Source organism: Ursus arctos, unplaced genomic scaffold, assembly GCF_023065955.2.
Source record: "Ursus arctos isolate Adak ecotype North America unplaced genomic scaffold, UrsArc2.0 scaffold_13, whole genome shotgun sequence".
NCBI classification, from domain to species: Eukaryota; Metazoa; Chordata; class Mammalia; order Carnivora; family Ursidae; genus Ursus; species Ursus arctos.
Genome location: NW_026622797.1, coordinates 13,838,096 through 13,860,527, shown reverse-complemented (window position 1 = coordinate 13,860,527; position 22,432 = coordinate 13,838,096). Strand labels below are relative to the sequence as shown.

Here is a 22,432-nt window from a genome sequence, read left to right as displayed (position 1 = left end):
CCCAACTTGTGAAATAATGAGCAGTAGAAAAGCAGACCTAACATTTCTGTAAAGATAAAAATCAACTTCCTGTTTTGGCATTACAAGTCATGGGACTCAAAAATCCTGTAGACATAAACACTCATTTCTATGGATCTCTGCCAAGGAAAAGTACAAATCCTTACCAAGCACCTTACACGCACAGAGAAGAAATTATGCTCCCAACAAGTGGCTAACAGAGAAGATAAATATGCCGAGGTCATAAATTGCTACAGATCAAATTTTCTTCAGGGTTTTGACCGGCTTCTGCCATCTGCAAAAGTGAAAACTTGTGAGGAGAAAATCTCGGTGATTAAGCATGAAACAATGAAAGGAAGTCTCAGCCTGTAACGGGGCGGTGAAACGGAGCGAGCTGGGCTTCTTGCACGGAAGGCACTTTCGACAAACCCAGACTCATCCATTCTCCTCGCGGGGATTGTTGTTGTAAGGCACATGTGCTCTATATGACTCTTAATAAAAAATGCACGCGTTGTTCAAATTAGTATTTACTGAGTCCAACAGCCTACATTAACACAAAATGTGTACTTAAAACTGCATCTAATAATTGAAGAATCCCGCTCTGTTTTTGTAAGAACTTGGAAGTATTTCAATATACTTTCATCCAGATGGGGTTTTCCGATATAAGATGGTCTATTAGTTTTCTAGTTTTATCAATTTTTCAACAAATGTTGAAAAGTACATCAGGTCCGAGCATAGGTTAGTTCAGTTAAGCGCCGTCTGAGAGTGCTACTACCAAAGGTTTCCCGGGGCTCAGAGGGTTTGCTCTGAACGAATACAGCTGAGACTTTTAACTTATCTATGTCTCCTGAAAAGTCTCCTGTAATTCTTTCTTATAGTCACACCGACAATATCCCCTGTGGGAATTGTAATGATTGTTCTCCTCTGTCCATATTGACCTTCCTACCTTCTTACTTTCTCCCCCTTGGTAAGATTATTTTCATACTTTTCCAGGGAGGACAAAAGTCATCACTTTTCTCAGACACCTCCATGAAAAACATTCCTGTGATCGTTGTTACTGGTCGCGATAGCACTGAACATTCTGTTGTAATCGAATGTTAGTATTTATGTTTCCCTTGCTTGATTTTAAACAGGCGTTTTCAGTGTGGAAATCATCCTTTTCATACTTAAATACCAATGAAAGAGTAATAAAAATTAAATATAAATTGCATTGTAGATAAATATTTATGAAATGACATAAATAACTTCAAAATTAATATGCCAAATGGAAAAAGAGACATGTTAAGAATTTTGATAAATAACTCAGATTCATAAAAATGGGTGTCAGGTAAAATTAATTAATTGTACGTGAATAGAATATGGATTTCCAGAGTTCCCCTCCCCACCCTTCTCAACTTACTGTATAAATCTAATTGTCAAATGTTGGAAGTGGTCTCTTTGTCTAGCCTCTATAAATTTAGCCCAGAGCGCTGTAGCTGAGATTTTGGAATCTTCCTATGTATGTCAGTCGGAGTGGAGAAGGAACAAGAAAAGGAGCCTCTTACCCAAAAAGCAGTTTGGTGGTGGCCCAGGGGAAGAAACTTAGCAATTTAGCTGAGGAAATGACGAGAAGGAAATTGTTTTGTGTCTCAGGAACCATGTGGAATTCCAGATAAGAAAAACAGTTGCTAATTTGAGTATAAAAGCAGGAAACATGATACACTTGTTTCCTTTTATGCAAACACAAGTATATGAGGGGTTGTGTGAAAATTATTTTTCTCTTGCTGAACCACAAAGACATAGAATCAAAGTGTTTCTTTTGGACATACTGGCTTTTCTTTCTTTCTTTTTTTCTTCTGTCTCTTCTATTTCTTGTGGATATTATGGCTAATAATACAACAAGTTTAGGGAGTCCATGGCCAGAAAACTTTTGGGGTAAGATATTTTCTTTAACTGTTTTTAATTTAAAATTAGGATGCAGAAAATGTACTGCATAATTTATTAAAACTTTGAAAATCTTTGAGAAACTGATTATTTAAGTTTTCATAAGTTTATTATAATAAGTACATCCATGTAAAATGTCTTTACAGTGGGTTATGAAGACACTCGAGAAGAATCTGGGGAACATGTAGAGATTTTGTCTGGTGTTAGAAAATATAATTAGAAAATACTGAGAATAAAAATGAGAAAAAATAAAAGATGAAAGTAATTGTTGTTTAGAATATGGTAACGTGGATTTTGTTGGAAAATTAAGTTTTATTTGTCTTAAGGTTATACATTGTATATCTTATTTTATGAAATCAAGAACTGTTATAGAGGTTATTTTAGCTTACATTGTCAATGTTCTACTCTTTAATTTCCAAAGTGAATGAAAATAACAAAATCGATACTTGAGGAGTGTGATGACACAGATAAAATAAGGAATCTTATGAAATTAGAGGAAGAAAAAACTGTAGTAGAAAAAGTTCCCTGGAAATAACATCACATATAATATTAAAAGGAAACCTATCACGGGGAAAAAAGAAGCAATATAAAAGTACTTTTTGGCTGAATTCAGACATAGCTACTAGTTCGTAACTAGTAACCAGTTCTTCAAGGCTAAAGAAGGGAAGGGAAGGGCTAGAAAGAAGGGCTAAGATGTAAAACTGGCAACTATTCTTGGAGTCAGGGAAATTTTAAAAATAAAAGGAACAATTTCAGTTAAATTCAGAAAAAAAAAATTTTTTTTAAAGGAGACAACGGAGTTTATGAAGAGATCAATAGCCCTATGTATTAGTCCAGAACAAGTTTTTAGTTCTCTCAGAGAACTATTTCTTATTTTCTTTTGTGATTTGTGGAGATGCTTTGGAAACTATCAGTGAAAGTGAGCAGCAGTGTTGACCGTCCCTAACAACCTCACCGAGCTGTCCGCCATCAAACAAATGTGCATGAAAGGAATTAATTCATTCTTTTTTTTTTAAACATCAACCCTTTGTGTTTGCTTCAGGCCTGGAAAGGAGGGCTATTAGTGAACACCCTAATCTAATTGTTAAAAAAAAAAAAATTAGAAGAAAGTAAATTATGTTTTTGCATATTGTAAAGAATGACTTTGGTGATAAGTAATTCTAGGTAGACACCAACACACAATAAGCCTTAGAATTATGGAAGTCTTCATTATATATATATGTTACAATACTGCTTGCTGTCCTCATTTATAGAGAAAGTGAATGTACCAGACACACACAGAACATAGCTCGAGTGCATTCACACTAAACTCATCATTACAGAAATTACTGTACAAATTATTCAGAAGTAAAGTAGTTCTTGCTGTAAAAATTAATCTGTAAAAGCCAGATTTGTTTTTTTTCAGACAATTTGAAATTAAATTTCAGGTTTACTTAAGTAAAAGAAATTATTAGCCACTGACTAAAAACACAGGTAATAATCATAAAACAAACTTTAATTAATAAGAGAATGCTTAATTGAAGTCTAATTACCAATCCTAAAAACATTGATTTCTTTTTTAAATATAGAAATTTGTGCTTGAGAAGGAATTCAAACTTATGGTTCCAAAGACAGTTGCTAGTGTTTGTCTTAGTAAGTGAACACAATGGAAAATAGATGGAAATAATGAAAACCAGGAAGGGGAGTGTTACATTGATAAGCATTAACGAAACCAATACAAATATGTTGAGCAGATATATTGGGGATGATTTGGGGAAGAAATATGAAAGATTATGTTATTTCTTCTGGGGTAAAAAATACTGAGTGTAAAATGTAAAAATCTAAATGTAAATATACTAAATGTAGAAATTTCCTAAGATAAATAGGTTGACCTTTTAAATTTTTATTTTTCTGTATCTAAATTGGTATCTATTTTGATCACTGACTCCACAAATACAGTATTTTGGAAATCTTATAAAGTTCAATGCAATGTGTTGTCTATGGCATCCAAAATCAATTGCCTGCTTGACATTTCGAATTTAGGGAATAAAGATAGAATAGTTGAGAAAAGCCAAATTTGCACATTGAACCATATGAATTTCTCAAACTTAACACACTTAAGAGGTATAAAAAATTGTTTTCCAGATATGATTTTTTTGGTTTACTTTCATGAATGCTGAAAAATAAGATAACGATACCAGGTTATTACCAATAATAATAGCTTGTATTTTCATGGTAATCACTCACTAAAACTTACTTCATGTTGTGCAAGCATTATAGTAATCGGTGCAAGAGGGAGCAAACAAATTGGTTTGAGACTGACAACCCAGCTGAAGACCCCCGTGTGTTCCCCACTTTTGCTTTCTGTAACACATTTCCCTTCCCTGGGAACATTCCCCACCGAAGCAGCAGGAACCAGAACCTGTAAGGGTTTGCCACATCCTGCCTTCATGAAACAGTAGACATGTATCCTTAAACTTGGTTACCTCTTTGGTACTTAGATCCTAAAGAAGAAATAGTTTTGGTTGTATTTCCTGCCTCACCATGCGTTTTTTTCTCTTGGCTAGCACTGAGAAATTGGGGGAGTTATTGGTTCAGGGGTTTGCATTCATTCGTCTCATTTAGTCCTTACCAAAAACTATGTCTGTCTTCAAGAAGTTCACACTCTTGGAGATTATCTCTCCATACATATGCATATATATGCCTCTATGTTATGGAGTAACACAAGACAACATATGGGAAAATGGCAAGAATTGTTACGAGTTTTTTTTTTAAATGGCCGAAATAGTCCCAAAATCTTACTCAGAAGAAAAAAATGAGGCTTTACCTGTTCCTGTTAGTCAGATTAGGTACAAAGAGAGAGAGAATCCTTGGGAGGACATTTTAGTTATTCATTTTCCCTACATTAACTTATTAACTCATTCATCTACAGATCCAGTTTATTAGTTTACTCAGAAGCATTGACTGACCACCCACTATATACTATTCGATGGGTTAGGTGTGAGTGATACAAATAAGGCGGAGTTGGACAATTTCAGGGAATTCAGGAGAAATGCGATCAGCCAATATGCAGAAGCAAAAACACATAAGCCGCGTTTGTGGAGGTGAACGACTTGAGGCAGATTTGTCTAAAGTTTTGAATGTCAGTGTAAAAGTTTGACCTGATTTAACAAAATAATTTTCAATTTTGTGACTTCAGATCTCCCTGTTTTCCTCTTCCGTAGGACTTTTCTCTAAGGTTGGAAAGGGCATAGAGTGGGGATAGGGGTCATATACTATGGAAGGTGATGGAAGAAGAGGGCCTCCGATTCTTGTTCAAGTTCTGGTCTTTGCTGACATCTACTGATGCATATTTCTCATCTATTTTTAGGACATTGCCCTTTCCCTCCTTGTCTCTGCTGCTGAGGGCTCTTACCATAAAATCTGGCTCATGTGGTCTAGGCAGCATTTGTTAATGGAGTAGTTTCTACTTTCTTTATGTCCCCTCTCATTCAGGTACTTTTCCATCTGTCTCAGTCGTGCAAAACAATATTGAATGCTCTCTTATAATCCTCGAGTTGTAAAAGCCTCTCGAGTTTAGGCTGTTTATCAGGTGCCCTGGACCCAGATGTACCCATGTCTACCATCTCCACGTCTACTCTGCCCATCAGACACCCAGGGTTTCTCAGAGGGCCCTGTCCTTGTCCCCAGTTGAACCGCAGAAAGATAAGAATGGATACCAGCTTCTCTGGGATTCCCTAAATCACTCTATAACTCATCACAGGCAGAGACAGAGTGAAGATCACTTCTCCAAAACCCTTACTAGTCACATACTTTATAGATCCTCTCCTTGTCTCTCCAAAAGTTCTTCTTGCACTGCTTCTGATAACTGACTTGTTATGCACTGAATGTTTGTGTCATTCCCCTCATCCCCTTCAAATTCATACGTTGAAGCTCTGACCCTCAGTACAACAGATGATATTTGGAGATGGGGCCTCTGGAAGATAATTAGGTTGATGTTAGGTCATGAGCGTGGGGGCTACATGATATGTTCAGTGGCCTGAGAAAAAAAGGAAGAGAGATTGCTGTCTGTCCCAGTCTCTGCAAGTGTGCACTGAGGAAAAGTCAAGTGAGGACACAGCGAGAAGAGGGTCACCTGCAAACTAGGAAGTTCTCAGCAGCCCCCGATCATGCTGGCACCTTGATCTTGGACTTTTTAGCCCCCAGGACTATGAGGAACAAGCCTCTGTTGTTGAAGCTATGCAGGCTATGGTGTTTTGTTTGGCAGCCCACACTGACAAGGACGTGACGCATAGACTATCATTATTTTTCTCAATACAGTTCTTCACAGTAAAAAGATGTATTTTTGAGTCCTTTAGACTCAGCATTTTGAAACTCCAACAAACAAAACAAAACACTCTTATCTTTCTGAAAATATCTAGTGAATTGCAGTAAAACAACTGGTTTTCAAGGTTTTTATCTATATGTTTTCCTCTATTCTATATATTTAATAATCCAGTTAGAAATTCTAAGCATCGACTTCTTCTTTTTCTGTGCACGCTTGTTAACAGTGCTAATCCTCTCCAAGGTAATTGAAGAGATGAAGGGTTGTGAATTGATTTATTGGGTAGTCAAGTGTCAAGGGGAGAAAACCTTGGTTAGTAGCTGAAAATTCTATTCCTCGGCCTGTAAAAATACGGCTCTTAGGAGTTTACCCCCCGCAGATGGGAGCAAGATGTTCCTAGAGAAACTGGGGACGAGTGAGCTTGCAGACTGGACATACACACCCCAGTGATGTCCTCTATATTCCCTCCTCCTAAATAGCAAACAAATACTATTGCATTTCAAACGTATGCCGTTAATTTGTGTATTTAAAACTCTTGGACATGCATGCATCATTGCATATTAATAGCCTACCAATTATTTCCCTTATCTCAGTTACCTAGGAAGCTTGAAAAACAAGTGTTTATAAATGCTTGTCTTTAAAACTGCTGCATCTGAATTATGTAGAAAAATTTGAAAATGCGTCTCTCATTGGGCTCCGTGCTCAGAGATAGTGATTCAGTAAGTATGAGCCTAGAAGCCTGTACTTTTTAACAGGACCGTGACCTTAGAACTCCTGCATCTACATTCATGAGAGATATTTGTCTATAATAGTCTTTTCTTGTGATTAGCTTTGTCACGTTTTGGTATCAATGTTAGGCAGGTCTCATAAAACAAGTTAGGAAGTGTTTCTTATTTTTCTATTATCTGGAAAAAAATTGTGCAAGACTGGCCTTGTTTTTTGTTTAAATGCTTTAGAAAAGTCACCAGTGTAATTATTTATAGCATTTTTATAGGAAAGTTTTAAATGACAGAGTCACTATCTTTAACAATAGTGGACTACTCAGATTTTCTGTTGATTCTTCTATTAGTTATGGCAATTTGTGTTTTCTAAAAATTTTCCCACTTAAATTTCCAAATATATTGCCTTAAAGCTGTTCGGGATATTCTCTTATATGTTTTCCCAATATTTTGTTGTGAAAAGGTTCAAAAATATAGAAACGTGTAAAGGATTTTTACAGTGAATACCCGTATACCTACCACGCAGGTTGTATCATTGACATTTTTACAATGCTCATTTTATTCAACAATCTATTAGCTTACATTTCAAAGCAGATTGAAGATATCAGTATACTTCCTCTTAATCACCTCAGCATGCATATCATTAATCAGAATTCAATATTTTTATGTTTTTTTCTTTTTAAGGTCAAATTTACCTTCAATGAAATGTGTAAAATAAATAATAATGAAGTGCACAGGTCATAAGTGAACATTTGCTGAATTTGGACAAACATGTACACACATGAATAACTCAAGTCCCAATCATAGGTAGTAAATATTATCACCAACCCCAAAAGTTCCCTAATTTCACATCCCAGTCAATTCCTGTCTACACCGTCCCCAGAGGAAACCATTATTTCGATTTTTTTCTAGGACTGATAAGCTTTGCCTGTTCTAGAATTTCATATAAATGAAATCACAGCATTTGCTCTTTTGGCTACTAAGCATAAAGCTGTAATTGACATTCTTGTAAGAGTCTCTTGTTGATATGTGTTTTCATTATTTTTGGTAACTTCCTAGAAGTGGAAATGCTGGTCATAGGGTTGGTGTACGTTTGATTTTATAAGAAATGGTCAAGCCTTTTCCCAACATCGTTATGCAATTTACTTTTTCCCACGATGTATAAGGGTTCCAGTTCCTTCATATCTTTTCCAATAGCTCTTCTTTATTCTCAACCCTTTATGTTTTAGCCTTTCTGGTCAGTATTTAATTTTGCCTTATTGTGGTTTCGGTTTGTATTTCCCTGATGGCTAGTGATGATGAGCAGGGTTGGCGAAGTATGACTTCCAGTCTAAATATGATGTATGGCCTGATTTTATAAATAAAGTTTTATTGGGGCATCTGTTTATGGTTTATGCTGTTTTGTGCTACAATAGTAGAGTTGAGTAGTTTCAAAATGTATGACCCGAAGAGCCTAAAATATTTGCTGCTTAGGTCTTTACAGAAAAAAATGTTGCTGATTCTTGACATTGAACCTCTCTTGTGCTTACTAGCCTTTGGATATCTATTCTGAAGAAGTGTCTGTTCATTTCTTTGGCCCATTTTTCTTTTTTCTTTTTCTCTTTCTTTCTTTTTTTTTTTTTTTGTCTTTTTATTACTGACTGAAAGTCCTTTACATATTCTAGTTGTGAGTCAGTTATCAGATATATATTTGTAAATGTTTTCTACCTGTCTGTGGCTTGCTTATTTATTTTCTTACATGTCTTGCTGAGCAGATTTAAAAATGTTCAAGTCTAATCTAGCTACCTAGATATCACCTATCTACTGTGTGCCTGTGTTTATTTTAAAGAAAATGAAAGAAAATAGTCTTTTATATTTACACTGATACCATTTATAATGTTCATTTTTTCCCTCTATTTTTCAAATTGGATAGTTTCTATTAATTTATCTTTAATTTACTGATTCATTTCACTGTCATCTTTTTTTTTTAAGATTTTATTTATTTATTTTGAAAGAGAGAGAGCACCAGCCCACAGGGGAAGGGGAGGGGCAGATGGAAAGGGAGAGAGAGAATTTCAAGCAGACTCCCCAATGAGTGTAGAGCCCAACTTGGGGCTCCATCTCATGACCCCGAGATCATGACCTGAGCTGAAATCAAGAGTTGGATGCTTGACTGACTGAGCCACCCAGGTGCCCCCTTTTCTCTGTCATCTTAAATTCAATGTTAGATGCATTGAGTGAATTTTTTTTTAGTTTTGATAATCTCTTTAGTTCCATTTGGTTCTTTCTTTTCTTTTCCTTTTTTAGAGATTTTATTTATTTATTTGACAGAGAGAGCACAAGCAGGGGCAGAAACATGCAGAGGGAGAGGGAGAAGCAGGCTCTTCACTGAGCAAGGAACCTGATGTGGGGTTCCATCCCAGGACCTCAGGATCATGACCTGAGCCGAAGGCAGACACCTAACTGACCAGGCCACCCAAGCATCTCCATTTGGTTCTTTGAGTTTTTATTTTCTGCTGATATTTCCTACTTTTCATTCATTATGAATACTTTCCTTCACATCACTGATCATAATTATACAAGTTTAAAGTCTTTGTCTGCTAACTCCAACATCTGGTCATGTTAGGCTATGTCATTGTTGACTACCTTCTCTCCCGAGAATGGGTCATGTTTTCTTGTCTCCACTTACGTTAAGTACTTTTATATTGTATCATGGACATTTTGAATGGGCCTTTGGATTCTGCTATTTACCTTGAAGAGTATTTTTTTTTTCCAGTTTGTTCTCACAGGCAAATAACTCTGTTGAGAATTCAAATCACAAAAACCTATAAAGCCTGTATCTTAAAGGGCAATTCAGATCTCAGTTTAGTTCAGTTAATTTATTTATTTTCTCTAGCTGTGCTATTTGAAACATGCAACATGGTTCTGGAGTGAACTGTAGATATGGGAAGTGTTTATCAATACAATTTTGAGATCTTCCTCTTGGCATTCTCTTTTCTAAGATTTCTCTCTCATATTTAAGCAACTCTGGTTGCCACATTCTCCGTCTTGTTTCTCCAGACTGGAAATACTGTAGGTTTTCTTTTTTCTTTTCTTTTCTTTTCTTCTCTTTTCTCTCTTTTTTTTAAAGGATTTTGTTTACTATTTGAGAGAGAGTGTGTGTGTGTGTGTGTGTAAGAGAGAGAGCACGCACAAGCAGGGTGAGAGGCAGAGGGAGAAGCAGGCTTTCTACTGAGCAGTGGAAATACTGTAGGTTTTCAGTTGGTGTTTTACCTGCCCACATAATTCAGACTGGAAACTGTCCTCAAGCTAGAAGTATTGAAACTAGGAAATTCACCTACTACTTGCTATTCTTGTCTTCCAAGTGTCAACTCTCTACTAGCTGCTTACATTTTGTCATTTATTCAGTGCCTTTAGGTAGGATTTTTTGAGGGGGAGAAGGGCATTGTTGTTTCCAGTGCTTAGTTCTTGTACCTGGAAGGGTCAGTCCATAAAAGCTAGCTTGGAATCCTTTCTTCATATGCTTTCACTGCCTATACAATCTGTTCTAATACCATCTTTTTAATTTCTGATATTGGTAATTCACTCTCCCTCCCTCCTTCTTCCCTCCCCACTTCCCGTCTTGGTCATTCCTATCAGTAGTTAATCAATTTTTTTTTAGATTTTCTTTTCCATGGAAACCACATTTGGTTTTGACAATTTCGTATCTTTGTTTCTTTCCGTTTTCTTTTTTTTCCCCTATGTCATTACATTCTGCTTTTTCTTAATTATTTACTGTATTACATTTTACTCATGTTTGATCTAGCTGTTTTTTGTTAGCTTCTTGATATGGAAGCTTATATCATTGATTTTTTCAGCCTTTCTTCTTTTTAAATGCATGCCCCCAAAGCTACACATTTTCCTCTAAACACAGCTTTAGCCATGTTTCACGTTTTGATATTTCACATTTTTAATATAATTCAGTTAAAATATCTTCTAACTTTCATCAGATATTTTTATTTGATTATTTTTGTAGGTTCCCATTATTTATTGAAAATTCTCAACTTGTCATATATTTTCTTTAAAATATTAATTCATGGTTATTTTAATACTTGTGTCTGATAACTGTAATGTCTTGATAACTTATAATTATTTTTCTATGATATATTTGTTCTCTTGGTTTTTGTTCATTTGATCTTGTCTCTTAGAATGCTTGTAATTTATTATTTATGCTCAATATTGTTTTGGGCATTGTAGAAACAAATTAAGACCCCGAGTAAGGTTACCTTTTTCTAGAAAGGATTAATTTTTCTTCTGGAGTTAGTTGGACTCATTTCATCTTAATCTAATCTGACCTGATATGTACCCGCATTTCTATCTTTGCAAGGTCTACTTCTTCTCTTGTTTGTTATTTCTTTAGGGAGTAGCTCTTCAAGGGGCCCTACTCAGTGTGTGGAATGTTCCTAGAGTCCATCTTCTTTGGCAGTACTTAATTGCACTTTTTGTTTTCCAAGCCTACTTAAATTGCATAAAATTTAACTCAGATTTTTTTGCCTCTCTTTATAGATTATTGTCACATGAGATTTTTTTCCCTGAATTTGTTCTTTTGAGTTAGCAGTTTTGATAGGTCCTTGATGGCTTCAAACAGACGTTTAAAAATATTTTTAATGTTTATTTTTTAATTATTCTCAGTGTTTTTCTATAGGCTAAGTCATCATATAAAAAAAGTTATGCTACATTCTTCCTTTTGAACTTACTTTGTTCTCTAGCTATAGTGTTGACTAATTACATTCAGAATCTGGTTTATGCTCTATGCCCTTAGTCAAACTACTTGCATATCTTCCAGGCTTTTGTTTATTTGACCCGCAGTCATGCACAAAAGACAACTCAAATCTCATTTCTTTCATCAAGCTTTTTCTAACCATTCTAGATACAAGTTATGTTATCTTTCATTTTTAATGACACTTTTATAGCCCAAGACACTCAGGCATCTTATTTACTTTTAAAAAAGAGTATAAATTAATGAGTCTAGTTTCCATTAATCTTGAAGGAAAAGGAAAACCAAGGGTGCTAGTGAGGCATCAGAGGTGGGACAAGATGAAATTTTAAATAGGGTGATCAGGGTAGGCCTAAATAAGAAAGTGGCATATGAGTGAAAACTTGAAGTTAGCCATGGAGATAGCTGGGAAATTTCAGGAATAGATCACAACCAGTGCAAAGCCTTAAGTCAGGAGCACATTCAGTGTGTTTAAGGAATGGTGTGGATGGAGCTAAGACAGAGAAAGAGTAGAAAACGAGCACAGATAATTGGGAACAGGTCAGATTGGAACTTTAAGAACGTTTTAAGGAGTTTGCTTTTGCTCTGGGTGAAGTGGAGGGTTTAGAACACAAGAGTGATGTGATTTGACTTATATTTTCAAAGGTTCAGTCTGGCTACTGTATTGAGAATAGAGTGTTGCTGGGAGCTGGGGGCAATGATAAAGAAGGAAGACCAGATAGAGGGTCTGAATAGTTCAGCTCAGAGGTGGCGGTCACTTGAATGAAGGAGATAACAGAGTAGATCGGAGAAGTTGAATTCTGCATATACTGCAGGAAAAAAAAACAAATGGGATTTCCTGGCAGATAAGCTACACATAGAAATACTTACTCTTTGTTTACTTTATTATAATTGAGTTTTCTGTGCCCTGTTATTCTCTCTAAAAATCTTTTTGTCAAATTCTTCTTGCATGAACCATCCTTTTACATACTCTAGGGCACCAAGAACAGAACAGCTTGCTTTCGTATTAGCTGAGCTTCTGATTCTTTTAATTGCAAAGGGTTTAATGAGTTGATCAGTGTTCCATTCTGTTGACATTGATAATTTTATCGGATATTGGAACAGTTCAACAAAAGGCCACTAGATGGTGACCTCTACTAAATTTTAATACTATGAACAGCTTTTGCAGCATTGATTAGATGTACTGAAAACCAGATTCAATTTTAGAATCTTCGAATTGAAAGACACTATAGTGGCCATTATTTTTAGGTCAGGAGGGGTCAAATGACTTGGGTAAGTTTTACGACTATTAGTAGAAATAATTATTATTCATTGAGGATTTATATACCAGCCCCTTGTTATAGACACGTGTTACAAATTAGGATAAGGATACCTAATTTATATGCCTTACCTTAGTGATGTTAGAATTTGTTCCTTTTGCCTTCAAAGGGAGATCTGCATTTTTAACATAATTGGTTGGTCTCATAAGTTGCATTACATTGTAATTATATGAAGTGAAATTATGGCTCATTTTTCCTCCCCTAAGATTATTGATAAATAAGAAGGTAAATTGTGCTTTAAAAAGAAATATCTGTGCCATTGTATTTTTCCGGTACAATTTTTTTTCAATAGTACGTTTAAAAAAAAGGATTCCAAAATTTATTATCAAAAATCTGCCAGAATGGAATTATATATATGAAAATTCAAAGCTGTATAGCCAATAGATTCTGTTTTCATTATATATTTTCTGGATTCTAGTTTGATTCAGAAAAAATCATTAACTACAGTTAAATTTTTTAAAAAGTCCCTATGGAAGACCATTCTGGAACAGGCCATACTAAAATTATGGCTCGAATAGATAATGGGTATAAGAGGACATTTACCTTGATGAGGACTGAGAAATGTATAGAATTGTTCAATCATTATATTGTACACCTGAAACTAATATAACATTGTATGTTAATTAAACTTGAATAAAAAATTTTAAAAAATGACTTGGCATTTCTTTCTAATTGTTTTTCTGCATTTCTACACTTGTTTTTGCGGTGTTGATTTAAGGGAGCTTAACAAGATAACTAAGCTTTTTACCAATAGTTCAGCAAGTCTTAGAGACTCTTACGTCATTATTATCATTCATAACTATTACAAAATTCTGCACATAGAGCAATGGCATAAGAATTAGTATGATAATTTCTAAAAAGATATTTGACTGACTTTATGGTTTAAGAAGTCATTTTCATGGTACATACACTCAACTGAACAATGAAAATTAAGCAAATCCATATCAAAAGTGGTATGATTTTTTAAATGTCATTTTTATAACTTTTGTAAGCACCATCTTATTTTATATTCATTCAAAATGTAACTCATTTGTTATTAATGTATATATATTATTCTCATGATTCTCATGTATATTTAAAATGTATTATTTAATCTTTTTCAGATATCTCTATAACCCCATCTAATCTTCTATTTATAATAGTAATATGGTATTTTGAGTCATTATTACCTATTCTGCCTACCATTTCCCCAAATTTAGATTGTCCCTCTGTCCCTTCCCCCTGCTCATGCTCTTTCTCTCAAATAAATAAATAAAATCTTTAAAGGAAATCTGGTATAAATCGATACACTTTTTATGTATTTTAAATTCTTCACTTTCATTTTAGATTATCTTTCTGACAACAAACCTAAGAAATTAAGCATTTCCCTTATGGGGTTGCTTGGGAATTAAGTGATATAACACATGAAAAACAGTGCCTGCAATGTATACATTAAATTAATTGAATTAGAAATGTACTATAGTGTTTTACAAAATAATGAAATAAAAATAAGGTTGCATTTTTAAAATAAATTATATTCTTCCAAATATCAAAAATTTTCCTGAAGTTTTAATGAAAACTTTCTGGGGTGGAGTAATGGAACTTCAGATTTAGAAGGAGCTTACAGTTTACCTGCTACGTCTCTGTCTGACGCATTATTTTCCTATTCAAAAGTACAACACCTAGAGGAACTAGAGTGTGTCTCTCCTTCATTCTTCTAAATAGGAAGACAGCATTTCTGAGTGATTTTATTCAGATTCTTTGATTAAAGTGTTTCTCAGCATAATTAACTCATGGTTTCTCTAGGGGTATAAAGCTATAAATAAACTTTCCCAGGCATGACTGATCACTTAATAACATACAATAATGAATTATTCAAATTATACGCAATACATCTCACAAAAACGAGGATTGCCAAAAACTCACTGAAATAAGGTAAAATTAGGTTTTTTTTTTTTTAAAAAAACCAAAGTACCAAATTTAGTAAACTGCCTGGACTCATTTGAAAAGAAGACAAAGGGCTTACTTCTATAAAGTATTTGAGTAGTTCATGATTTTTATTTATTTTCTAGAGCATGTAAAACATTTTTCAGCGAAGTACAGAATTTATGTAGCCACTACGAGTGACCAAAACTTAAAGGAAATTTAGAGTTAGTAATTACGATACAAATAAAAATTAGAGCAAATCCTTTCTCTCATAAACTTACATAAAATAGTAAAGGCATGTAAAGTGAGCAGATCCTTAACCTTTCCTAAAACATTGTGATTTAATCTGATCATCAAATTATTGCTAGAACATAACATTATAGTTGAGATCTTAGGAGCAAAAGCCTCTAAACTTCAGTTTACAGCTCCACTTACCCCCCAAGTCTTAGTTCTAGTGTATTTTAAGGTATAACACTTTGGAATAATTTTTAGATTCTTTTGCCTTTGGGTCTCTCATGACCAAGTTTTTCCTTTCCTATTCTTACTGTCACTTCCCAGACTAAGTCATTACTATTACTGCATATCTGAATCATGGCAGGCATGTCCAGACTTGTTTCACTATCCACCATGCTCTGGGCCTCAGTCTATCTCATTTATTGCTACTAGCTCTATAGTCTGTCCTTCCTAGTAGGTCACTTTGTTCAAGCCTTTTTTTTGTTCATCTTGCCCATGGTACGGAGACTGAACTTTCTGGAGAGGCATTCATGACTTTCCATCATCTGACCTCAATCTGCTCTGGCATAGTGACCAACAGCCCCCGCATTGCCAAGCTTAAAAGACGTTTTTCTTATCTTATGGATAAGTCTTTATAAGTCTATATAAGACTATACAGAAATCTTATAGAATGTAAACTCCACCAGTGCCAAGACTTTCTTTTCTTCACTGTTGCCTACAAACTAAGCATTACTTGATATTTAGTGGGTGCTTTATATGTTAAACAAATGAATAGATAACTGTCTCTGGGGCCTGTAGCCAGTAATCACTTAGACCTAAAATTCTCTTCTTTGATTCAGCGCTAGCACATTTTTTTGTCTCCTCAAACCTCCCAAATTAGTCCTTCTTTGTTTCCTTTTTTTACTTCTGCCACCTGTTAAACTGTGATTTTCCTGGAAGTCTATTCTCAACTCACTTCTATAAATGACTCTTACTTTTTAGTCCAAGTGTTTTCCATGGATGGCAAGTCTCATGTAGCATGGAGAGTCCCAATTCTGCATCTCTTTAAGCTCCATATTTATGTAACCCTGATTTCAAATGAGTATGTCAGGGACACTAAAGTTCAGCGTCTTCCTAATATCAACTTCCCCTTGTTCCAAAATCTTACGTTTCTTCCCGGTTTGGACGAATGATACTAGTATCCACCCTTGCCTCCCCATGCCAGATTCCCAGAAGCCATTCTAGATTCCTTATTTCCTCAGTGTGGCAAGGCATCATGTTTTCATTGGTGGACTTTTATTTTTAGAGGATGGAGGTGGGGAGGAATTATGTGTCCTTTGTTTTTAAATTTTTTTGTCTTGAAGGATACTAAACTTTCTCTTCACTCTTCACTCTTCCCTCTTCTCTTCTTCATTGTGTGGCTTGCAAAAGCACCTCTCCTTTTCTTTCTTTTCTGTTTTTAACAGCTTTATTGAGATATAATTCACATTTCATATAATTCACCCACTTAAAGGGTGCGATTAAATGGTTTTGTTATAGTCAGAGAGTTGTGTGACCATCACACCCATCTAATTTGAGAACACTCTGTCCTTCAAAAAGAAACCCGTGGCCCTTGACAATCCCTCCCATTCCCTTCCACCCCACCCATCAGCCCTAGGCAATCATTAATCTGCTTGCTATTGCCATACTTTTCTCCGTTCTGGACATTTCCTGTAAATGGAATCCTACAAGATGTGATCTTTTGACTGCACACTTTACCCTCTTCTTCCTCAGGGAAGGATTACTTTCCAAGCCTGCCTCTTCATATTCCTGCCTACACATGTAAATCCCTTTACTATAGTTGTTGTCCTCAGGGAATAGAATATCTTTCCATTATTTTCACACTTTTTCCTGAATTGTCCTTCCTCTCCATGAAGATTTGAGGTAGGAGCATGGGACAGAATGTATTGGTATCTGTTTTATCAGTTTACTTTCTAGGTAACTTGAAATTTGGTTGTTCTTTGTCTCCTAATTATGCTGAAGGCATGGGTTTTGTAGAGTTTTATTTGTGCATCTTGTTTCAGAAAAAAATTTGGGAAATCCTGATTTGTATGGCTGCCATTGCCTTGGCAACCTAGAATTCTTACAACTTCCTTTTTAGGTTCCAAATATTTGGGGCACTGATAGTTACAAGTTAATTTTATTACTATATAACCAATAAGTCTGATTTTAGTTTCTGACTGTATTTATTATTTATTTGTTTTTTTCCAGATTAAGCCTAACTCTCTGAAATCTCTGTTTCAAGATGTTGCATTTTAAGGCTGAGTCAATATTATTTGTATGAGACACATTTTGGAAGAACAATACTTGGTCTAGCAACGCTGTTCTAAATCATCTTGTAATTAGGAAGTCATCTCCCTATTGTAAAGAATTTATTGTTCAGATTTGATATAATCAACTGTTTTAGAGGATTTTGATATAAGTATTTGTGAAAGTAGAACAAAACATATATAGTCAGGACACTGGAGATAAATGTGACAATATAAGGTGGAAAACACTAAATATATCCTAAAATTAAGGAGCAATGATTATTCTTATGTATTTATTAACATTGGTTGTTTTTACTATTTCTGTATTATAGATTTTCTATATATTATCCTAGATTACAACAATAAACTGAAAAAAAAAAAACCTTTGGTATCATAAAACCAAACTTTTTCATTTAAAAAATAATGAGTCCAATCAAATTTCCTAAAAATCACACAATATGCTAGGGATAAAGCTGAGTTGAGAACACTGAATCAGTTAGCTTTTTCTGTGTAACAATCTACCCCAAAATATAGTAGCTTAAAAATATCATTTATTTAGCTTGCAGTTCTGTGGGTCAGGAGTTTGGGCTGGGATCGCCTTACTAGATTTTCTGCTGGTCTTCCCTCATGGGTCACAGTCAGTTGTTCAGTTAACTAACATCTGAATTACCTAGGACGACCCCATTCATGTGTTTGGAGGTAGCAGGCTCTTGGCCAGGGCAATAGGAGTAACTGGTCCAATGTATCTCATTATCAGTAGGCTGGGCTTGTTCAGAGCTTCCAAGAGCAGCAGGGGCAGAAGCTGAGAGACCTCTTGAAGCTTAGGCTTCACTTTGCACAGCCTCATTTCCATCTCATCCTATGGGTCAAAGCAAGGTGTGAAGCCAGCCCAGCTTCGACGGGTGGGAAATAGACTCTACCTCTCGATGGGAGGAACTTCAAAGCACTTGTATCCCTTTTCACAATCTCAAAACCCCACTTAGCTAATTTGCAGTTCATGGCCCTCTCAGTACAAAATACCTAGATGAGCAATTAGATAAGACAGCTTACCTCTTTACTTAACAGTAACTAATTTTTGTTTATGAAACTTAAGAGTCTTTACCCAAAAAGTGGTACTTGAAATGAATCTTGAAGAGTAAGTTTTTCAGACAGAAATTTAAAACTTGTGTCCAGATAGAAAGAAAAAGAGGAGGAAAAGCACAGGACTTCAGAGAAAAAGGCCAGCTTTGGGATAGTGAGAAGATCAGCATGACTCATGGGTTAGATCATCGAGTGGTGGGGAAATGTGGTGGGTGATGAGGCTGGAGGGGTCTTCTGTTATCCAGAGTGTCTACATTCAGAGCAGGGGCTCTGCTATGCAGCTTTACTCAAAAATCTGTTTTCAGTTCACAAAAAGCAGTAAGGTAGAATTTCCATTTTGGGAAAACAACTCCCCCGCCCCCTGAACAGGAAATCAGAGCAAACAGAAGTTCTGTGAATTGAAGGATGCTGATGTATAGCCGAGATTCTATGGATTCAGGGGATAAAAATTTCATTAGCACAATGAGGGCATGAGAACAGCATGAACTGGATCTGGTGGTCCAAGAAAGAGCACAGTAGCCTGCATAGGTCATGTCATCAATGAGTCAGAGATACAGGGTACAGTCCAGGAGCTCAGGAAATAGAGCATAAATCAGTCAGCCCACCAGATGGTTCTAGCTCAGCACTTCCTGTCTCAGAAGGAGCACAGGAAGTGAGACATCAGGAAACCCACAGGTGAGAGACATCACTGGGGTCGATGAAAGCAGACAGAGGAAAAAGCAAAGTCAATTTGACTACAAAATACTTTATCAATTTCTGGCACATTATTACCGCTGTAACTCAAAAGGAAATAATCTTTGGACTATATTTGCAACCTTATAAAAATTTATGAACTAAAGAATGGCCTTTAAAGAAAAGAAGACTATTTTTATTATTTATTCCTTTAGGGTGAGAAAATAGCATAAGCAATGGGAATGCTACAGCTAAACATGTTATTGTATATGCTTTAGCTTTAAAAAATGGAAGCATATCAGCTGGATATTCTGATAGTGCATGTAGCACTTTTATTTCCCTACTTCAAAATCTGTTTCAATTGATTACATATTCCATAGTTACTATTTGTATTCTGCCCTGTGGTTTTCATTGAACACCTATTTACCAATTAAATTACCTATTTGATTGTTTTGTCTGTTTGTTTTGTTTCAGAGGATGTTATAACGTCCTTCACAGTGTCCATTGCAATTGTGCTCATAATTGCAGGATTTATTTGGGCTCTGTTTGTTTGTTTGTCTCGAAGAAGAGCCAGCGCCCCCATCTCACAGTGGAGTTCGAGCCGGCGATCAAGGTCTTCTTACAACCATGGCCTCAACAGAACTGGATTTTACCGCCACAGTGGCTGTGAACGTCGAAGCAACCTCAGCCTGGCCAGTCTCACCTTCCAGCGACAAGCTTCCCTGGAACAAGCAAATTCCTTTCCAAGAAAATCAAGCTTCAGGGCTTCCACTTTCCATCCCTTTCTGCAAAGTCCCCCACTTCCGGTGGAAACTGACAGTCAGCTGATGACTCTGCCTGCTTCCAGTACGGTTCCCGCCATCAGCACTTCGCACAGTCTGGGCCGTCCTGAATTCCACTGGTCCAGTCACAGTCTCCGAGTGGGCTTTTCCACACCACCTCCACCTGCCTATGAGTCAATTATAAAGGCATTCCCAGATTCCTGAGTAGGGTGCTTTTGTTTTAATTTGTTTCTTCCTTTGTCTTCTACTGACACAAAATTACAAATAGGCTAAACGGAATTTTGAGGGCATGGCCCAAACAGCTACTGAGTTTCCAAGCTGAGTTATGCTCAATCAGTTGGACATTACAACGTAAAACATATTTTCTTTGAATACATGTTTTCCTTCCTTGTGTCTCACAAAATAGTGATATTTTCCAAATAGTTATCTATTTATGTATTTTGTACTCAACATGAAGGTTATTAAAGATGGCAATTCTTACCTAAGACTCAGCTGTGATACAACATATGTATATATATTTTAGACTAAAATTAAAACTTTAGATATTTGTGGTTTACAATCTTCATCCACTGTCCAATGTGACTATAAAGGGAAAAAAATCACTATGCCACTTTTAAAAAATAAACCTATCCTAAGGAATTTTAATTTTACTTTCTTCAGAATGACGTGAATCATTTTACAAACCTGGATTTTTAATGGATTATATGATCACAAAAATGATAGAACAGAGATTTTGAAGTTCCTTGATGGCATTCATTTATGAGAGATGTGGGAACCAAGCAAAGCAAGGGAATCTCTGTGGGTATTATAGAACACTTCAATTTTGACAAGTATTTTCCCCCCAGACTCTTTTTGTGCCTTTCCCAAGAATAGTTATCTCCATCTTTGAGGCAAAATCCATGAGTTTACTGAGATTATTTAACTTTTCTTCACTGTTGCAGTTATGTTGTTAGAAAAACAACAGCAAATCCAATTCATTGACCTAAAAACAAACTTTAGCACTGAGCTTACATTTTTCCTAAAGGATAAATTGTATTTCTTAGATCTAAATCTAGCAATCGGGAAAGCCCTTTATCTAGGGACTTTCTCCTGAAACTTGATAGACAAACAAATAAGGGTCAGTAGGAGAGTATCTGTCATAAAATAAATGTTAGAACCATGAAGAATTCTCCTTCCTGGATCGACTCATCAAGCATCATCCCTTGTTTGCTTTCCTATGAGTTTCAACCTCAGATTCTATGAAGAGTCTTTGTACAATGATTAAACCATGCCATATGGTCCTTGGTGCAGTTACTTAAGGAGTTCCCTTCCATACAAGGTCACCCTCATAAAGAAAGGTACATTCCCAAATACGGGTACCGGAGGGCTTCAGTGGTCAAATGCCTGTGGCTGCCCCTTTTCATTTAAGGACACGAGTTCACTGGAGTATTATTCAAAAGGCCTATGGTTCATATCTGATATAGTGACTATGTAGCTTATGTTGCTGTTTGTTTATTTCTCTGAACATTGGGATTTCTAGTGAAGAAAAAATGTACTCTCATTTTAGTTTCTGCAATGCAGTGCTCACAGATAATAGTGTCTGAATATGGTTCAAGAATGTAATAATTTCTACATAGTAGGAGATTGTGTATAGCATTTTCCTTAATATTTTTATTTAGCATATATTTTCCACTGTTCCTCAAGGACAATTATTCTTAATGATGTCTATAGATTGATGCTTTCTAATGTAATATACAAGAAAGAAAGAAAGAAAGAAAGAAAGAAAGAAAGAAAGAAAGAAAGAAAGAAAAAGAAAGAAGAGGAAGGAAGGTAGGAGGAAGGGAAAAGAAGAGGAAGAGAAAGAAAGAAAGAAAGAAGAAAGAAAGAAAGAAAGAAAGAAAGAAAGAAAGAAAGAAAGGACTCACAGGATAACCAATTTATTGTAAGTTGGTTTTTAATAAATTTAGCAATTGTCATATAGCCATGTAAGAATTCAGGAGAGCGTTAACTTAGTAACAGGGCTATCTTTTGCTTGTATGTCATCCTTAATGTTTAATATGAGAAGTAAGCAAAGTGTATGGTTTTTATCTAGAATTTATATTGGGAATAAAAATTGCTTTATATCTCTCAAATTAGGAAAATGGAAGCAAAAATCTTCTAGTGAATTTAACCATCTGGAAGAATTGTTGCCACCCCTCTCCCCAAGTTATGGAAGAATCAAAATGAACATCTTGTAAATACTGTGTAGTGTATGAAATGTGAAATTGAAACAAAAACTGGGGACTTTTTAGGTTGCATCTGTTTAATTTGGAATGTTTAGTTGACTATGAAATAAAATTAAACTGATGTCAATTTTGATTCACAGCTTATTTATTTATTTTAATTTTTAAAATATTTTATTTATTTATTTGACAGAGAGAGAAAGAAAGTGGGCACAAGCTGGGAGAGCACCAGGCAGAGACAGAGGGAGAAGCAGACTCCCCAAGAGGGAGCCCACTGTGGGGCTCAATCCCAGGA

At 35.6% G+C, this 22,432-nt stretch overlaps 1 protein-coding gene across 1 annotated transcript; it reads left to right on the top strand.

The window, feature by feature from the left end:
* Positions 1-1,710: 1,710 nt before the first annotated feature.
* MYCT1 (MYC target 1) lies at positions 1,711-21,731 on the top strand. Its single transcript, XM_026505094.4, has 2 exons — positions 1,711-1,911; positions 19,629-21,731. Exons 1-2 carry the CDS (start codon positions 1,728-1,730, stop codon positions 20,138-20,140), a joined length of 696 nt encoding a protein of 231 aa, XP_026360879.2. The 5' UTR covers positions 1,711-1,727; the 3' UTR covers positions 20,141-21,731.
* The last annotated feature ends 701 nt before the right edge of the window (positions 21,732-22,432 follow it).